Source organism: Petaurus breviceps, unplaced genomic scaffold, assembly GCF_028583685.1.
Source record: "Petaurus breviceps papuanus isolate PSGF00001 unplaced genomic scaffold, PetGlider_PUasm1.0 90769, whole genome shotgun sequence".
Classification (NCBI taxonomy): Eukaryota; Metazoa; Chordata; class Mammalia; order Diprotodontia; family Petauridae; genus Petaurus; species Petaurus breviceps.
The window spans coordinates 11,766,566-11,779,365 of NW_027187341.1; the positions used below are offsets into that span (position 1 = coordinate 11,766,566).

At 36.2% G+C, this 12,800-nt stretch overlaps 1 protein-coding gene across 3 annotated transcripts in view; it reads right to left on the reverse strand.

Annotated features, from left to right (window-relative positions):
* The window catches only part of VWA8 (von Willebrand factor A domain containing 8), a 442,846-nt gene that overhangs the window by 142,431 nt on the left and 287,615 nt on the right, over positions 1–12,800 (reverse strand). For all 3 annotated transcript variants that reach the window (XM_069068654.1, XM_069068653.1, XM_069068655.1), the window contains exons 31-34: positions 11,195–11,259; positions 10,976–11,101; positions 8,363–8,472; positions 7,301–7,455 (exon numbers count right to left, since the gene is read on the reverse strand). In XM_069068654.1, coding sequence (XP_068924755.1) covers positions 7,301–7,455; positions 8,363–8,472; positions 10,976–11,101; positions 11,195–11,259 — 456 coding nt within the window. The remainder of the gene's footprint in view (positions 1–7,300; positions 7,456–8,362; positions 8,473–10,975; positions 11,102–11,194; positions 11,260–12,800) is intronic.

Consider the following 12,800-nt stretch of genomic DNA (forward strand, 5'->3'; position numbering starts at 1 on the left):
CATTAGACCTTGCATAAATATGTTTTAAAGTGAATAGCATAAAACATAATCTTCAGATCATAAAAATAAGATTACATTTTAATGAGATTTGGAGATGCTACAATAATTTTGATATTTGGGGCAGCTAGGTGGCACAGTGAATAGAGCACTGGCCCTGGAGTCAGAAGGACCTGAGTTCAAATCCGACCTCAGACACTTAACATTTACTAGCTGTGTGACCTTGGGCAAGTCACTTAACCCCAACTGCCCCGCCTTCCCTCCTTAAAAAAAAAAGCAAAAAAATTTTTTGATATTCATTTATCCTCATTAAAAGGGAAGCCTACCTATATTCACCACTTTTCCCCTTAAGTTTGTTTTCTCTTTCCTCTTAACAGAAGTTAAAAGTGATTTTTGTATCACAAGAGAGATTTCAAAATCAAATTATGATTTAAAACCAATAATAAAATATGAATAATGTTTTAAAATGAGTTTATCAATTCCTCAACATTCTATATTATGTCAGAGTGTTATCTAAACTTAGTAAAGAAAGTTAAAGAAGTAAACTTTAACAGAGTAAAGAAGTTACTATTATGAATTATTACTTCATTAAGAAAAAAAGATTTGAAAGAAAATCAAGTGAAATAAAGAAAAACAAATGAGCTGTCAGTTACAGTAGTTCTATATGTTCAAATGTTATTTTCTAAAATTTCATAAAAAGAAACTAAGTCAGAGGTTTTTAACTTTTTTTGCCATAAACTTCTTTGGACCCTTTCTAAAAATAATTTTTTAAAGAATAATCATAAATGAATAAATCTATGCTTTCAATTTACAGTTAATTGAATTGACAAAGAATACTGTTCAATTGTTTTTGTTTTTTAAAATAATTTCAAAAAATATTTAAGTTAGAAGTTATTACTGAAAATAAGGATATATATATATATATATATTTTTTTTTTTTTTCCTAGCCAAGTTCATGGATATCCTGAAATTTATTCATGGATCTGTGGATTCTAGGTTGAGAACTCCTGCTGTAGGGCATCTTAGGACATATTTATATGTTAACTCCATTAGATCTGTAGCAGAAGGTTAAGTTTCTCCATCTCTACCTTTAGAAAGACACCAGTAGCCTTGCTACTGATATTAATAAGCTTTGCAGAAAAAATATATGTAATTATTCCCTTTATACAGTCAAGACCACAATAGATACTGTATTATAAGAGTATGTTCCAGTTTCTGTTATGTGATATCATAGCAGCTGTCTTTTATTTGATAATTCATGCAACTGAGAAAAGCATATGACAAAGCCTCAAACCCAATATTATTATTTAGGTTTTACATTTCAAATTATTAGGTTAGATCTTATACAATGAAGTAAACTGACTCATTTAGGCAATTGCATTAACATTTCAAGACATTTCAGACAACCACATTATGAACAAGACTCACATCTTCCTCTGCAAATGATACTCTCATCCTACCCAAATAGCATGAAGGAAAATTTGAACAGAAAATGAACTCTTTAGTCAAAGGATTTGAAGATACATCTAAAGTCAGATAATATTTACACTGACTATGCTGCTGATAGGGCTACCAATTTTCTACCCTTTGGACTATAACCACATTCTTCTTCAAGGGGAATTGCCCATCCAAGAAGGAAATGAGTTCAGATCAACATATTATTTTTCTTATAATGCTGAGTTGTCAAAGACAGAGTGAACCAGACCAAAACACACCAAAGTGGCTTCGGAGTTCTACAGCTGAGGTTGCTCATTCCACAGTAAAAATTATCAAGTAAATTCAATAACAAAATATACCATGGGGATATTTCCCTCTCAACTACCCACAAGTCACTATCCTCAGTTCATTCTGTTTTTCTGCACTATGGACAAGTTTGTTTTTGAATTTATTATTTACTAATTTTTAATATTCTTTTCTTTTTTAAAATTTTGAATTCCAGATTCTTTCCCTCCCTCCCACCTACTGAGACACCCACTGAAGAGGCGAGCAATCTGATGTCAATTATACATGTGAAATCATGCAAAATGTTTTCATATTAGCTATATTGCAAAAAAAAGAAAAAAGTGAGAAAATTATACTTCAATTTGTATTGAGAGTTCATATATTTTTTCTCTCTGGAGGTGGACAGCATTTTTTTTTCCAACATGAGTCTTATAACTGTCTTCAATCACTGCATTGATCAGAGTAGCCAGGCTTTTCACAGTTGATCATCATTACAACATTGCTGTTACTGTGCACAATGCTCTCCCAGTTCTCACTTCACTTTGCATCAGTTCATATAAGTCTTGCCACATTTTTTTTTCTGAACCCCCCCCTCATTGTTTCTTATAGCACAATAGTACTCCATCACCGTCATATACCACAACTTATTTAGCCATTCCCCAATTGATGGGCATCTCTTCAATTTTCAATTCTTTGCAACCACAGAAAAGAGCTGCTATAATTTTTTTTACATAAAGATCCTCCTTCCTTTTTTTTTTTTTTTTGATCCCTTTGAAGGACAGATAAAGTAGTGGTATTGCTGGATCAAAGTGGTATGCACAGTTTCACAGACCTTTAGGCATAGTTCCAGATTGTTCTCCAGAATGGTTGGACTGGTTCACTACTCCACAAAGAGTTTATGAATGTACCCATTTTCCCTCATCTCCAGTGCTTATCGATTTTTATAGGGGTGAGGTGGTACCTCAAAGTTATTTTAATTTGTGATATCAATAGTGATTTGGAGCATTTTTTCATATGAATAAGGATAGCTTTGATTTCTTCTTCTGAAAACTGCTTGTTCATATTGTGAAAATTAATTAATGATCCTGTATTTTGTATTTTATTTCATCTATAATTGATTGTATTCTGAAACCATATTCTATGTAACAAACCTAAGTCCCCTTTGTCTTTGAATGAAAAAGCTCTCAAGTTCAAAACTTGTCTTTAACAATTTAGATGCTATAGTTCAGTTTTCCTATTGATCACTTTAATTAAAGAAACACTCTAAGCTCAATACTCTCATTAAAAACTTTAATTCGAAGGAACTGTTATCCTAGTACCAGCGACAAATCACTCTGCGCCAAGGAAGCTTGTTATCTCTCATAACGTCAGCTCCTGAGGAACTTCATCACGTGTATTATTATTATTATTATTTTGGCGGTGTTTTTTTGGAGGGGGGAAGGCAGGGCAATTGGGGTTAAGTGACTCACCCAAGGTCACATGACTAGTAAGTATTAAGTGTCTGAGGCCAGATTTAAACTCGGGGCCTCCTGATTCCAGGGCCAGTGCTCTATTTGCTGTGCTGCCTAGTCGCCCCAATGTGTATTATTCTTGAGAGGGCAGAAACTGATGTGGTCCCATCTCTGTTTATCTTTGCCCATTAGAGCCATTGAGTCGACATCCCCGGTCCACTATTAGTGGCCTCTGGATACAGCTGGATCCCATAAATACATAAAGCATTGCTTTAGGGCAAAGGGGTCCTGGTCCCACAAGTGTGTGCGTGTCCACTCTCCTTAATGTAACCAATCATAATAACCCCCATGATGTTGCCAACCCTATAACCAGCAGTATGATTTTCCTACCCGTTCTGTTCTGTTTTTTGTTCTTTCAAAAAGGAGTCACATCTTCAATTCTTTATCTTTTTGGCTAAACTGAGGCAGCCATTAGACTTACTTTATTAATAGGTTCAAGTCCTCTTAATAAGCTATTACATTGTTCAGAGAAAATGGGCCTCAGTCTGCTTTTTGTTGAATTTCACTTGTGACAATATCTTTAGACCATTTATCAATTGAGGAATTATTATTTTTATAATTTGACTCATTTCCCTATATATTTTAGAAATGAGGCCTTTATGAGATGAACCTGCTCTACAATTTTTTAATATACTTCATTGTTCATAGTACCTGTTAGCAAAATGTACTTTCCCTGATTATGTCTTTCAGTTAGGTCCGTTTTAGCTTTTGCTTTTTCTGAGATCGTGATTGCCACCCCTGCCCTCTTCACTTTAGCCGAAGCATAATAGACACTGCTCCAGTCCTTCATTTCAACTCCATGTGTGCCTTTCTGTCCCAACTATGTCTCTTGAAAACAAAAAAAAAATGTTGAATTGTGGTTTCCAATCCATTCGATGACTCCTTCCATTCTATGGATTGGCGCATCCCATTCAAATTCAGTTACAATACTAACTGTGCATTTCTCTCCATTCCATTTTTCCTCTGTTTGTTCTTCTCTCTTTTTATTTTGTCCCTTATCAAAAGTCTGTCTTGCTTCGGACCACTGCCTTCCCCAATCTGCCCTGCCTTTCACTAAAGTACATTCCCCTCTATCTCTTATCCCCTTCCCCTCCTATCTCCTTATTGGGTAAGATAGATTTCTATGCCCAGCTGAGTGTGTGTGTGTGTGTGTGTGTGTGTGTGTGTGTGTATTATTCCCTCTTTGAACCAATTCTAAAGAGAGTGAGGTTAAAGCATTTCCTGCCACCCCTCCATTTCCCCCTCAACTATAAAAGTTCTTCCTTGCATGCCTTCTTTAAGTGAGAAAATTTGCCCCATTTTGCCTTTCCCTTCTCTCTTGTCCCAGAGAATCCTTCTTTCTCACCTACAGATTTTCTTTGGAGATCATCCCAACATAATCAACTTAAACCCATGCCCTCTGTCTACGCAGACTCCTTCTAACTACCCTAATAATGATAAAGTTCTTAGGAGTTATATGTATCATCTTCCCATATAGGACTATAAACAGTTTAACCTTCAGTCTTTTATGATTCCTCTTCATGTTTGCCTTTTTATGCTTCTCTTGAGTCTTGTGTTTAAATGTAAAATTTTCTATTCAGCTCTGGTCTTTTTATTAGGAATGCTTGAAAGTCCTCTATTTCATTACATATCCATTTTTTCCCCTGAAAGATTATACTTGGTTTTGCTGGGTAGGTGATTCTTGATTGTAATTCTCGCTCCTTTGTCTTCCTGAATATCATATTCTAAGTCATCCAATACTTTAATGAGACAATTGCTAAATCTTGTGAGATCCTGACTGTCTCTACAATATCTGAATTGTTTCTTTCTGCCTGCTTGCAATATTTTATCTCTGTCCCTATGAACTCAGGAATTTAGCTATAACATTCCTGGGAGTTTTCCTTTTGGGATCTCTTTCAGGAAGTTATAGGTGGATTCTTTCAATTTCTATTTAATCCTCTGCATCTAAAAAATTAGGGCAGTTTTCCTTAAAAATTTCCCGAGATATTTCACATTTTCTTATATTTTAAAAATTCTTTTTACATTGTTTTATTGTTTCTTGAAGTTTAATGCTGTCATTAGCTTCACCTTACCCAATTCTAATTTTTAAGGAATGATTTTCTTCAGTGAGCTTTTGTACCACTTTTTCCATCTGGCCAATTCTGCTTTTTAAGGAGTTCTTTCCTTCAGTGAATTTTTGTGCTTTTTTCATCAAGCTGTTAATTCTCTTTTCATAAATTTCTTGCATCACTCTCATTTCCTTTCCCAATTTTTCCTCTACATCTCTTATCTCTTTCTTTAAGTCTTCCAGGAATTCTTGCCGACCCTGGGTTGCATTTTTATCTGAAGTTTTGCTTGTAGCTGTTTTCACATTGTTGTCTTCTAAATTTGTCTTGGTCTTCCCTGACATTGTAGAACCTTTTTATGGTCAAGTTCTTTTGTTGCTGTTGCTGTTGTTTCTTCATTTTCCCAGACTATTTCTTTACTTTGAACTTTATGTTAAACTTGGGCTCTACTCATCTTGGAGTGGGGAGGTATTGTGGCAAGTTTCAGGCTTTTTTATATTGCTGTTTTCTGAGCTAGTTGGGTGAGGGGGAGGCAGAGAGAAAGTCAGTCAGTTTTCAGTGTTTCTAAAATGGTGTTTACTCTGGGAGAGGTGTGGTCATTACTTTCTTGGTCTGTACTCTGGAAAGGCCTTTGCTCCCCTATGACTGATCATAAGTGCTCCTTTCCACCCTAGAACTGAGACCCACAACTCCTTACAGGCAATAGAGTTTCCAATCAGCACCAGCTACACCAAATGCCAGTCTCCTATAATTTCTTTCTGATCAGTAGTTTGACCCCCTTACTGTTTCTAGGCTGAGAGCTCCCAAAGGTGCTGCTGCTGTCAGTTCCACCTCCAAGGCCCACAGCTGATGTTCTTGTCACATATATATGTCACATATATATGATCTATACCCACCCAGGTGTTACACACCAGACATCCTAAGTTGTCTTAGGTTGGAAAAATGTCTCCCTCTGATCTTTTATTGGCTTTGCTGCTCCAACATTTCATTTGAGGCATTCATTATTTTAAAGTTGTTTGGAAGGGAATATTGGTAGAGTTCAGATGGGTACCAGTCTGTGCTCTGCCATCTTCTACAGAGAAGTTTTTAGACAATGTAATATGTACACAGCAGCTAGATGGCACAATGGATAGAACACTGGGTTGGGAATCAGAGAGCCTCATCTTCCTGAGTTCAAATCCAGCCTCAGACACTTGGCAGTAGTGTGACCCTGAGCAAGTCATTTAATCCTGTTTGTCTGAGTTCTCTCAGCTGTAAAATGAGCTGGAGAAGGAAATGGAAAACCATTCCAATATCTTTGCTGAAAAAACCCCAAATGGAGTCAGGAAGAGCTGAACATGACTAGAACAACAAAAACAACACATACACACAACACTGCGGGGAGTCTGAATGTTTAACTTTGTCATGCAAATTCATGTGGAATGAGAGATCTTTGGTTTTTCTCTTTCCTTCCATTTGTTTTCCAGCCAGCCATGGGGAAATATGGCCACTCATAAGTCAGTGGAATTGTGTGGAGGCCTCGGCAATGGACTTCAATAAGGAGGGAGTCGCTGGGTGTAATGATTTGTTGGCAATGTCCTAAGGACTTCGGAGAATTACCATCTCATCCACAGCTGAACTCTTATTAGATGGGTTATCTCCCTCTAGAACAGAAACTTCTTGAGGGCAGGAGTTGTCTTGCTTTTGCATTTTTATCACCAGAGTTTAACATAGTGTTTGACACATTAGAGTTTGATCAATTCTTTTTTTCTCTCATTCTCTCATTCCTTCATTCTCCCTCCAGAATGGAAATAATATAATATAGTACAGACTTATATGACATTTAAATGTTAAGGTAAAAGACAAAGAAATATAATACTTTAAAATGCAAAGAGTTAAGTGGGGTATTGGTGATTTATTTTGGGACATTCTAAAAGCTTTATTGAAAAATGATTATTCTTTTTATTACCACACAAGTTTACATATTATAAATTAAGTAACCTAAGAAACATGTTATATCAAAAGTTATATTATCTTGTTGCTTACCATGAGATCTGGGAAACCAACAAGTACAGTTGCATAATTATTTTCATCAGAGAGAATCCGGTTAGGAGAGGCAATCTTTTGTCCGACAGCTAAACTTAGATTTTCTGATGAGAGTTGGTTGCTTGAAATTTTATGTGGTATACTGAGTTCTGATTCTGAAGTAAGGAATTAAAAATGGCATATTAGTCGCACATTCTCCTGAAAAAAAAAATACAAGTAATTTATCTTCTACCTTTCTTTCCCCGAACTACCAATGGTCTATCCCAACATTAAGATCAAAGAGACAGAAATACAAACCTCACATCTGACTATGTCCCTCTTACTTAGTATTTATAACTTTAGGCATTTTTCCAAAATCGTTTCACGTAGGCATGGAATATACCAATTTTATTAAATAGTACCCAACAATAGCATCCCACAGAAGATACCAAACTGACATATATCTAGGTAGGCAGAAGCATGATTTTTTCCAGAATTATAAAATAAAAGCAGTTGAATTGATATGGCCATCAATATATCATTCAACATTTATTAAGTTCCTTTTAGTATTTAGTAGAAATTGAAAAGAAATGACCAAAAACAAGCACACAACTCTTGTATTAGAAAATTTCCTACTTGTCTAGTGATGGAATGTGAGCTTTGGCAGATGAGAACTTCTCCAAGCCTCAGTCTCCTCCTGAGGTAATATCTGTCCTAACTGACTAAAAAGGCTGTTACAATAGTCAGCTAAGAGAACGCAAGTAAAAACATTTACAAATTAAGGAGTACTAAAAATATGTGAATCGTTATTTGTAAATATAAAAAAAAGTGATGTCATTTTTTAATACAGAGAACACAATTCTCAATAGAATGTGAATCTAACTTTATATTCAATAGAATCACTTTGGGGTCCTAACAACCATTTCAAATGAGTCTTTTAAATTAATTCACTAAATTAATACTTTCTTCTTATCAAACATAATGATTTTGTTAAATGACAACTGAGGATAGTATGCATACACCAGCATACACCCACACAAACAGATATAAACACATCGAAACAGACACATGTAAACCATTTACCTTTTATAAATCCAAATCCTGTGCTTACTGGCTCTTCTTTTAATATATGCAACTGGCAAACTCCTTTTTCTTTGGATTCCACATGTCCAGGTTTAGCTAAAAGGAATTTCCTATAAAAAGTAATAATACACAGCTAGACCTGACTTACATGAAAAGTCTTCCCTCTTTTCTAATCAATCTGAGGTGAGTTGAGAGAAAATAATTTGCTTTCATATTCAAAGTCCCTTTTTCCTGTTCTAAAAACCCTACAGAATCATAGAACTTTAGAGTCAGAATAGCAATTTAGGTTAATCAACTTCTATATACAAGTCTTTTCTATAATACCCTTGACAGGTGAGAGCAAATCTAATACTCTAGAGGCAGCCCATTCTACATTTGAGTATCCTGAATGGTGAAAAAGTGTTTCCTTGTATTCTGAAAATTTTCTGCCATATGTATTACTGCTCCTGATTCTGTCCTCTAAAGACAGCTTCTCCCTCATCTTCCCTTCTACCCCCCACTCCCCAATCTTCTTTTCTCCAGGCTAAACCTCCTAAGGTCCTTAGATCTATCCTTATCTAGCAAGGTTTTGAGGTTCCTATGTCCTTTTCCTCTGGATGCTAAATGCAGCTCCTAGAATTGGACTTGGTACTTGAGATCTGATAACACATGCATCCTCTTTGCTCATTCTGGACACTATGGCTTTTTAAATGCAGTTTAAGATTTTGCTGAGAGGCAGGCAGTGCAGCACGTTGATGGAGAGCTGACTTTAGAGTTGAGGAGACTTGGCTTTAAGCCCCAAATGACATGTGTTAGCTGTATGACCCCAGACAAGTCACTTAACCTTCTCAGGACCTTCCAGGCAACTTTCCAAATTACAAAACAGTTACTGATCTGGATTTCTATTCTAAGGAATTTTTTTCTAAAGAATTTAGAATTTTTCTAAATTTGATTCTAAAGAATCTAGGAATTTTAAGAGAACTCCTAAGGAAGGAAATTCTCTTACTGGGAATCCCCTAGAGGAATGGCATCACATATCTAGGCCCCAAAATAAAACTAGCCTTTTTGACTGTTAGCACTGTGTGCTTATGGCCCACTAAAATAATCAGATCTTTCTTTCACACAGATTGTTGCTTTGTTTCCTTCATCCTACAATCATACCACCCAGGGTGTACCAAAAGTTTTATTATAGTTAAAAATTATTAAAGCTTTAATTGCTCTAAAAATTTTGGGAACTCTGTAACACGGTTTTAATATACACATGTACATGTATGTAACATAGGTATAGAATCACACAACACATACATGTACACACATGGATGCATAACTACATAATGAATATATACAAAAACTTGTACACACAAGATGACCTAAAAATCATAGCTCAAACTTACATACCTTAAAATTGCACTCAGACTTGGGATACTGCACATGTGTGTATACATATGCATGTACATGCATGTGTATAAAGGAACATAAACACACATACAGGTAACCTTACAAATGTAGGAATACATACATGTATATATATCTCTATGTAGATCTAGATAAATCTATCTATCTATCTATCTATCTAATACTTACAGGGTGACAAAAAAGTTTTCGTTCAGGCTTTAGTAGCTGAAACCTGCACTCAGATTTTGAGACATTCTGTGTGGGTAAACAAAAAGTGTGTAAGGGGGCTTAGAAAAGGACAACACACAAAAGGTGTGGTAATAAATGAGTGTTATTGTCTTAAAAGAGGAGGTATAGTCAAAAGGCGACAACAATTATAAAATCGTGACTACCCTCATGACCAGAATCTCTGGTTTTGACTCTTACTGCTGGCCATTTGATGACTGGGAATCTGCCCTTCCTTCTGGGTACTGCCATGGAGCAGAATCCGTCTCCTGTGAAGTTCCCCTGGCCTGCTTGTTTGGGGACCGCTGGGGAAAGCATAAGTCAACTGCATGATGTACCACAGCAGTTGCCTCTGCTTGTCCCTCTGGAGGACAGAGAAAGTGCATGAACTAGAGGGTGCAGAGGTATAAGTAAGATGCTACTGACCAAACTCCCAGGTTGCCTAAAGCACTGCACTCAGCAGCCCTGACAGCCCCTCTGATCAAGCTGTTCATGGTCCAGCAGGAGAGGCAGCACAAACACAAGTGCTTCCAAATAAGGGCACATAAAACAGAAATAGAAGCACACAAATAGATAAAACTTGTTGGGGCAAATTCCGTCATCTAACAAGAAAATAAATCTGGGAAGAAGATGGAAGACTCTAAAGAATATATGGCCTGAAATGTGTTTACAGTACTTCTAATGAGGCATGAACACGGCCAATTCTCAATTATCTTCTCTAATGAAGAAAAGACAACAACAAGGATAAGTTACAGATAATACCAAAGTTCACTCCTGCTATTAATTTCAACCATGTCGCCTAAAACATCTTTATAAGTATTTTAAGAAGTAATCACATTTAATTCTTTTAAGCTTCCTTTCCTATCATTCTGCTAATTCCTCTGTAGACGAGGTGATGACAAACAGTGAAACTATTAAAGTGCAGAAAGAGGAAGAAGAAAGGAGCCTGGGATATACACAAAGGAAATAATCTCTCTTTAAATTTCCTATGGGACGCTATGTGGTTAAACCTACTGATTTGTATTGTTCTCAACCAGGAGCCATCTGTCTTCAGCTACTAGAAAAACCGTCTTGAGGTTGATGGGAAGGGAGATGGTATGTGCTCGACCCTCTAAGACATCTAGCACAATCAAGCTATTTCTGTAAAAGACAAACAAGAAGAAAACTTCATCTGAAAAGGAATGGATAAAACAAGGGTCCCACTTCAAATTCTTTAAAAAAATAAGTTCTCACCCATATTCTTTGTAGAATACAAGCCAGTTTTTGTGTGAAAATTCTTTACACATTTTGTAGGTTCCCTAAAAATAAAGAAAACTACACATTATTCACATTAAAAATGTCAGTATATTTTATATAATTCACTCTGACTTGGGACAATCATTAACATTCGTTAGAAAGATGAAGTGGAAGAAGAGAATTCAAAGAATCTGGGGTCAAATCCTTGCTCTACAGGTTACTAGCTTGATGCCCTTGGCTGAGTATTTTTATTTCTCTTATCTTTTTTTTTGTTGTTGCATTTTGGAGGGCAATTGGGGTTAAGTAACTTGCCCAAGGTTACATGGCTAGTTTTGTGTGTGTGTGTGTCTGTGTGTTAAGTGTCTGAGGTCAGATCTGAACTCAGGTCCTCCTGATTCTGGGGCCGGTGCTCTATTCACTGTGCCACCTAGCCACCCCTCTCTTTTCATCTGTAAAATAAGGACATGGAATTTGATGATGATTTCTTCCCCTATCTCACCCAGACTGGAACATGGACCCAATCTCACAACCAACTGGTATGGGAACTTTGGCCTACTCCATTTCCAACCTGGCTGGGATGGTTTGCCACTGCAGCTTGGTGGCCTCTTGTTCCTAAGGATTTACCATATTGGTGACCAAGTGAAGATACCTGGATGGCTTAGTCCACTGTAGCTGAGAACTCCCGAGCTCAAACGATCCACTATCCTTAGCCTTCCCAGTAGCAAATGTTTCCCAGTAGTATGTTTGTGTTAACATGCCCAGTGGACTTGATGATTTCTAAGGTCTAAAATTCCAACTTTAAAATTCTATGACTCTAGAATGTTCATGCCTCTTCTTCTAGTTTCCTTTTGTAAAGCATTCCACTAATGTGCATGTGTAGCTCACAGCTAAGATATTTATGCTTGTCAACTTCATTGTCTTTGTGGCAATGCCAGACTAAATTATATTTCAGGGTTGGTGGTATACTCACTCACTTAAGATGTATTTAGAAAAATGATCAAAATTCAATATGGAAGTAAAAAAGTCTTTAAATAATTAAATGACTATGGAAACATATGCTGTATCATAAATAATATAAGAAACATTGCAACTCTGTTACACACACACACACACACATATATACATAGACATGTGTGTGTCTGTGTGTATAAATGTATAGATATGGTTAATAGATTGGAATGCTTTTTTTGTTCCAGTCCCCTATGATCACATATGTTTTTGTTTCAAGGCACACTGAAAAGCTTGCTCCACACAAATGATTTTTCCTGAATGTCAAAGGGAATTTTCTTTGTCTGGGAGGAAATGCTTAAGGTTTTTATCTAGTTTTATGCACCCAGAAGCCATGTTCCTAACCTTATCACATAAATCTAAAATATAAATAAAGTCTTAAAATATGGCCTATCTTTTTTGCATGGCTAAGAATTAGGAATGAATAATGTCCTCCAACGGCTCATCACGGTCTTTCAGTTCTGGTTCAGTGCTTCTGGCTTGTTCTTATGTAGGTAGGATTAATAGAAAAAAAAAGCCATTATCTTTTGTTACTCATATCTTTTTGTGCAATCATATTCTCCACATATACAATAGTTAAATTTCATTGTATGCT